We start from the raw sequence: 7890 nt of genomic DNA, 5'->3' as shown, positions 1-7890 counted from the left end.
TCCTTATAGTGTGGGGATTCAAAATTGTGCAAATGATAGGGCTAACCCCCCGGGGGCCTGAGGGGCGGGGTCAAAAGTGGTCAATTTCCATATAAATGACTTTTTCTCTGCAACTTAACATGGGATTACGCTCATAATGCAATGGTTACATCCTTATAGGGTTTGGATTCAAAATTTTGCAAATGATGGGGCTGACCCCCCGGGGGCCTGAAGGGTGGGGTCAAAAGGGGTCAATTTAGCTATTTCCATATAAACGACTTCTTCTCTGCAACTAAGAATGGAAGAGCACTTATAATGCAATGGTAGCATCCTTATAGGGCTGGGATTTGAAATTGTACAAATGATAGGGCTGACCCCCGGGGCCTTAGACGGCAATAGATGCGAGGTCAAAAGGTCAATTAGGCTACTATTTTCATATAAATTACTTTGTCTCTGAACCTATGTATTGGATAGCATATTTGTATGGTATCAATAGCATCATTGTATGGTTGTGATTCAAAATTAAACTTTGGGAGTCAATTTGCTTATTTTTCTAATTGTCAGAGTCTTGTGATAATTACTAACAAAAAACCAGGTGAGCGATACAGGCCCTCTGGGCCTCTTGTTTTATTTTTCTTTCACTCTAAAATAATGGCCGGAACCAGAGTCTGAAATTGGAATCCCCATGCACGTGCGACTACAAAATTATTAATCTCGTTATTAATTCCCATTTTAAAAATTCCTATTTTAATAATAATAAGCCATTTTAGAAAGGTAATGGGTCTTGGCCTTTATATAGAAAATCGGTTAAACATTGCCTTAATTATCTATTTGGGGCTCAATGTGAAATAGCTATCAACGAGGGTCCAGAACATGAGAACTGGCATATTGGTGTCTATTTTCCGGATCGGAATATACGTAGATAGGTCACTTTAAAATTATAATATCCCGTGCACGGTGATCTGGGTCATCTGTGTGCTTGTATTAGAAAAAAAAAACATGGACGAAAACAGCATAAGAAGGCCTCACAAAAACACGAACAATAAGAGATTTGGTGCGGAAAAATACAAGAAATTTATCGGAAATAAAAGCGAAGGTAATGTTGTTAAAGATAAAGCAGTCTGGATATAATCTGTCACTACTGGGTCTCACTGGCCCATAAGTAAAATACATCATTTACACAAGAGTCGATTGGCCATGGTCGTTTCTTCTTCTTCTTCTTATAAGAAACACATATCCATCGATGCCGATGATTATATTGTGCGGATTGGCAGAGGCGTGATTGTGGAAAAAAAAGAGTGAAGTTATTTACAGTGATCGTGAAGGTGCATGTTATTTTTTTTTATTATTTTCTTTTAGTGACAGTTATACATTTGTAAGATAAAAATATGATAGAAATTTTAGGGAGTGGGGTTTAGGTCTTCAAGTTCTGTTTTTAGGATATGTGACTTGAAGACCTCTAGTGTAGTGCTTTGTACTGTAGCCACCGGTAGGATGTTCCATTGTTTAATTGTGTGTGGAAAAAAAGAGTGTTTGAATATGTCCTTGGTGGCAGCTATATGTCTATCTATATGTGAATGGATGTGATTGTCTCGTCCTGAAGTCTGTCAGATTGAGAATTTGACTATAGTTTATTGCCACATGATGGTGTATGATTTTATAAAATAAAATTAAACGTGTTCTTGTTCTGCGTGTTTGTAGTGAGGTCCAGTTGAGGTTTTCCATCATGTCTTGTACTGAACTTGTGTTGTGGTATCTGCTTGTTGTATAGCGTGCTGCTCTGCGTTGTGGTTTTTCGATTTGCATGATTTGATTTGTCTGGTGGGGGTCCCATACGGAGGAGCAGTACTCCAGTTTGGGTCTGACTATGGCTTTGTATGCATGTTCTTTTATATGTTGTGAGTTTATCTGTATAAGGTTTCGTTTCAAGAATCCTAGTGTCTTGTTAGCATTGGCTGTTATGTTGTTGATGTGCGTGTCCCATCGTAAGTTATTTTGTATTGTGATTCCTAGATATTTGCAAGATGTTACTTGTTGTAATTTGTGGTCATGGAGTTTATATGTATAATTGGTCTTTGTGCGTTTGTTTGAGATGCTAAGGACGTTACACTTGTCCGGGTGGAAGGACATCAACCAATCTTCCTCCCACCTACCTGCTGCGTCTAGATCTTCTTGTAATTTGAGTGCATCTTGTGTGTTATGTATGGTTTTGTATAATATGCTGTCATCTGCAAAGAGTCTGAGGGTGCTGTGCTTGATGTATTCTGGGAAGTCGTTTATGTATATGAGGAAGAGTATTGGGCCCAAACAGGTTCCTTGAGGTACTCCTGACGTAACTGGTATTTTTTCTGATTGTTTCCCTTCAAGTACAACTGTTTGGGTGCGGTGTGATAAGAAGTCTGTAATCCATGTAAGTGTTTGTCCTGTAATACCGTAATATTTGAGTTTGTATTGTAGGCGATGGTGCGGGACTTTGTCAAATGCTTTGGCAAAGTCCATGATGATAATGTCTGTTTGTTTGTTGTTGTTATGGTTTTGTGTTAATTCATGTATAAAGGTGACTAGTTGTGTTTCGCATGATCGGGACGCTCTGAATCCATGTTGTAAATCATAGAGAATGTTATTGTTTTCGAGGTGTTTCATTGTAGAGCTTGTTATAATATGTTCCATGAGTTTGCATGAAATTGAGGTGAGTGAGACTGGTCTATAATTTGTAGGGTTGTGTTTGTCTCCTTTTTTATATATAGGGTGAACATGAGCATGCTTCCAGTCTTGTGGTAGTTTTCCTGTGGTGAGAGATGTGAATATTTTTGTGAGAATGGGTGCTGTTACGTCTTTTAGTTCTTTGAGTATTTTCCCATGTATTTGGTCTGGCCCTGAAGCTTTATGTGGGTTTATGTTTTCTAAGAGTTTTGTAATTCCCAAGCATGTTATGTGTATTTGAGGCATAATGGGGTGTGGTGATTGGCCTTTGTTTGGTATGTTATGGTTTTGTTCTGTTGTGAATGCTTTTTGAAACTGTTGATTGAGAATGTTTGCTTTTGTGGTGGTGTCTGTTACAAGTTGACCATCTTCACGTAGGGCTGTAATATCAGTGTTTTCTTTTCGAGTTGTTTTGATGTAGCTAAATAATTTCTTAGGGTTATATCGTTTGTGTGTTTTTGGTGTGGTTTGCTCGTCTGTAGGGAGATCTTTAATCATTTTTTCTAAGTAAGAACGGTATGCATTTCGTATCTGTTTTTGTACCTCTGCTTTTAGTGTTTTGTATGTTTTGTGTGTTAGTTGGTGATTTGAGCGACATTTGGCGTGAAGTCGTTTAGATTTGTTGATGAGTCTACGTAGAGAGTTTGTTATCCATGGAAGTTTATGTTTGTATGTCAAATGTTTTTGGGGTATGTTCTTTTCCACTGAATTGTGTAGTGTAGATTTGAATTTGTTCCATAATGAGTCCGCAGTTTCATTTGTTTGTTGCTCTAGTGATACATGCAGTTCATTTAAATCTTGTCTAATTTGTTCCCAGTTGGCTTTGTTGTAAAATGTATATGTTTCTTGGTTCTTTTCTTGATCTCTTAAGTCTGACATCAGCTTCTGTGTATACTATGTCATGATCGGCTTTGCCTATGGGTGGTGTTGTTTCTGTTTTGTTTATGATTGACGGTCTGTTTGTAAATGTGAGATCAAGTATGTGGTCACCTCTAGTTGGTTTGTTTGTAAATTGTGTGAAAGAGCTGTCTGCCATAATGTCTAGTAAGTATTGGTGCTGTGTTTGATCTGCTTTGCCTGTGATTGTTTGGTTGTTCTGCCAGTCGATGTGGGGGAGGTTGAAGTCTCCACTGATAAATGCTATTGTATTGTTAATTTGGCCTAATCTGTTAATGGATATTTGTAGTTGTTGTAGTGATTGTCCTTTATCTGATGGTGGTCTGTAATATGCTCCAACTATAAGGTTGTGTGCATTGGCCATTGTGATGTTTGCCCATACTGATTCATTGTCTGTTTGTAGTTCCAGGAGTTGCTGTGATATATATTTGTTTGTAATTGCTAAAAGTACCCCTCCGTGACTTTGTCCTTTCCTGTTTGGTTTCCTATCTTTTCTGTATACAGTGTAGTCTGAGATGGGAAAATATATTTGATGTTTCAAAAGTGTCTCTTGATACGATCAGAAGCATTCGAAAAGCAAAAAGAGTTAAAATAAATGTGTGTTCTGATTCTTTAATTCTGACATTGCTGGAGTAACTACCAGTCAGACATCTGCTATGGTCTTTTTGTTATGTAACAAGGTTATATTCAGTGATAAATCTACATGCGCATCCCGAGTCCTAGACCCACAAAATTTTAAAAGGACCCATTGAATTTCTGGGAATGGGTCACTTTAACACTGTGGGACCCACTGTTTTCACAATAAAGATAGAAAAGGACCCATGAAAAATAATCGTAGATTGAACACTGTATAGCTCCAGGTCCCCTACTGTAATCTATGTCAAGAAGGTCTGGTGATATTGAAAGAAGAAGGAAGAACTTCTGAAGAGCTGTAAATGTGGTCGTAGGCCTACTGAAAACAGTTGGGGACACTCCCGTATATGCAAGATAGTCCTACATTTGAGTAACAGTCCTGTATTTGAGGTATAATTTTGTTACGCAGGATTCTGTGAAACGAAAATGAATAAAGTTGTTTCAAAAATTTATATCATAAAAGGGCGTAATAATTTTGAGATAGCCATATAACTGATTGATGACTATGTTTTTGTGTATGAAATATTGAATTCTACTATCTCGCTTTGTCACAAAGTGACATATTAGGTGCTCTCCAAAATTTACCTGTGTTCTATTTTTAGTCCCATAGTAAGCAATAGAGGTGATTTAGTTTGTGACTTTTACCAAGATTTAGATATTGAAATTTGTTTCCATTTGAGTAATAATATAGAAAGTTGTATTAGTGATGTTGCCATGTAAAAATTATGATGCCTTTTTGATAAAAATGTTTAAAACAACTTAATCCGTTTTCATTTCACAGAATCCTGCATTTGTGTGACAAAATTATCCCTCAAATACAGGACTGCTACTCAAATGCAGGACAATCCTGCAAATGGTTGTTGATGATCGACTCAGGTCATAGTAAATCATCTTTCAGAGACAAATCAGTTGGTGTCCAGTTTCATAATAATATAATTATTCTTTCAAAATTGATCTATACAAAGAAAGTAAATTAATCTTCCAGCAAAAGAAACAAAAACTCATCAATTTAGCAAAAGATACTTTTAAAACATTATTTCATGTCTAACATGTTTGTTCACTGTTAACATTGTTGTTCAAAATAACATTCGATAATAAATATTTGCAAACCAGTTCATTTGATGGCCTCATTTATGTCATTGGAGTAGGCCTAATATCAAAGAGAAATTGTCTCACAGCTGCACATTATGAGTAATATTGTCCGTGAACCAATGATGTTGCCACAGGATTCATGTTTGGATTAATTTATCTAAAGACTTAGCACTGTTCATAACTAAAATGCTCCCAACTCTTCTACATCAATTAGAGTTCTAAAATTGATCATGTCATGGAGAAAGACTGAAGAAATATTATTTTGGGTTTGGAAAAGCTACATGTATATATCTTTAAGTAAAGTTTGTTGTGAAAGTACTGCATATTTAAGATGTCTGTTTTAATTATTTCATTAGGACAAGGATTTGCTGACAACAGAAAACGGAAGATCCAGCATGAATATATGAAGATACTGAGTAAGCAGAAGAAAAAGGAGGAATATCAAACAAAGCAAAAACTTGGGAAAAATAACAGACACACACAAAAAGAAACCAGGTAATTGTTTAATATTAGATGGATGTAAGCTTAAGGGATTACTCTCGAATGTTGATACTTTTTAGTTGTTTTTCGCCTAGGTATCAAAGCTGTTATATATCTTATTATATCAAAATATTAATGCTGTGGTCACAGTAAAATTAATTAGAATCTGAATGGGTAAGTATTTACATTGTCTTTCGATTAAGATATGAATCCATTGACAAGATTGTCTCGCAGTCCCTATAGCTTAGTATGTAGTGTTGCTAGACCAATTTCAACAAGCTCACAAAAGTTTATGAGACCCGCATATACCAGTAGTATGTGGCACAACTGTATATGTATTAGGGTCCACCTCGATTGCCACTAGATTTACCAAATGAAGAAAGGATATGGTGGAATCTTGCTTAAATGAAATATTCCTATAAAGACAACAAAAATCAAAATGTGTAACACATTTATATAAGCACATTATTTCAAACTGATTTTAGGTTTTCTGCCAAAGTGTGTTGGAGTATATCTTGTGATTAATTATGACTTTTTTCTACTTTCAGCTCATCAGATGCAGAGAAAGTCACAAAATTTTCAAAGTCCAAATGGCAGTTTGAAGAGAAGAAAGCTGAGAAAGCAAGAAAGAAAACAGTAAGAAATTGTATTTCTGGGGTTGGTTTAGTTCAGTACGAGCCAAATCTGAAATAGGTCTGCATCAGCTGTTAGATAGGACTAGTTTATAAGGTCAGCTGTTGTATAGGACTAAGGTCAAATGTTGGATCAATTTCAACAAATTTTATTTCATAAAAATATGAAAAGGCCTTAGGTATTTAACAACAGGCTACGCCTATACAGGTTCTCTCGCAGAAATGTCAAATGTTGTATAGGACTAAGGTCAAATGTTGTATGGGACTTAAGTCAACAGTCATATAGGACTAAATTCAACTGTTGTACAGGACTAAGTTCCAATTTAGGACTATGGTCAGATATTTTATAGAATGGGATACAAATGATAAGAGGAATATGGTCACTTGTTAAGTAGAAGTATGGTCTGTTAGATCTGTATATCCTTATCTATACTCAGATCCACGTAACAACCGAGGAATTATATTAATTCTGCTTGATTTTTTAGGAGGCACTGAAGAAGAAGAGAGAACGAGAAGAAGCTCTAGCAAAATATAACGACAAAAAGCACCAGAAAAATAAAACATTCAGCAAACGGACACGTAAAGGACAGCCAGTGATGAGGAATCAAATAGAGTTTCTATTAACCAAAATTGAAAAGCAGGTTAATAAAACGTGAAACTAAATATATATTTTTTTTTATTTCTTAAAGTCTTATGCAGAAGTGCATGATGTGGTTTTATTGTTCATGTATATATTACATAGATAAAGAGTTGTTCATTGTCAGTTGCAAAAATTATCATAAATAGATACTGGATCTGGAACAAACGTTTATTATTACAGGGCAAATTATAGGTCTCGCTTTGCATTTAATCCATTGATTAGTTGAATCGATTTTGATACACATTTTCGGTATTGCATTGGTCAAAGGAGAGCAACTCCCCATGGACTGAAGGGACACAACTCTGCTGGATTTGTTATTAATTACGCTGCAAATTTCCGGCGAAGGCATCGTATATGTATTTATGAGAAGCGGGAGGCAACCAATCAAGGACACTGTGAAACAACAAAAGAAAGAAAATGACATCTTCGTTAGATGAGGAAGAAGCAACAGAAAAAGGAAATTGACAAACAACAAATTAAGGAAACGATAGCTACTTTTGTGGCGGAAAAGATATCGCCTATCTTTTCCGCTACAACAGTAGCTAAGGAAACGACAACTTCATTACTTGGGAGAATGAAGAAGCTACAGATCAAGGACATTGACAGTCAACAAAGGGAACGAGAACTTTATTAGACGGGGGATAGAAAAAGCAACAGATTGAGGAAATTGGGAAACAACCAATTAAGGAAGCGACAGCTTCATCATTTGGGAGAATGGAAGAAGCAACAGATCAAGGAAATGGGAAACAACCAGTGGAGGAAACAACAACTTTATTATATTGGGGAATGGAATAAGGAATAGATCAGGGAAATTGGGAAACAGCTAGTGGAGAA

At 36.1% G+C, this 7890-nt stretch overlaps 1 protein-coding gene across 1 annotated transcript; it reads left to right on the top strand.

The window, feature by feature from the left end:
* Window positions 1–917: 917 nt before the first annotated feature.
* LOC138329992 (thyroid transcription factor 1-associated protein 26 homolog) lies at window positions 918–7079 on the top strand. Its single transcript, XM_069277311.1, has 4 exons — window positions 918–1075; window positions 5661–5799; window positions 6333–6420; window positions 6902–7079. The coding sequence occupies exons 1-4, from the start codon at window positions 979–981 to the stop codon at window positions 7070–7072; spliced, it is 495 nt and encodes a 164-aa protein (XP_069133412.1). The 5' UTR covers window positions 918–978; the 3' UTR covers window positions 7073–7079.
* The last annotated feature ends 811 nt before the right edge of the window (window positions 7080–7890 follow it).

The sequence above is a fragment of the Argopecten irradians genome, chromosome 8 (assembly GCF_041381155.1).
Source record: "Argopecten irradians isolate NY chromosome 8, Ai_NY, whole genome shotgun sequence".
Taxonomy (NCBI): Eukaryota; Metazoa; Mollusca; class Bivalvia; order Pectinida; family Pectinidae; genus Argopecten; species Argopecten irradians.
Note: the sequence above shows the minus strand (reverse complement) of the source record. Positions and strands in the feature narration are given on the sequence as shown.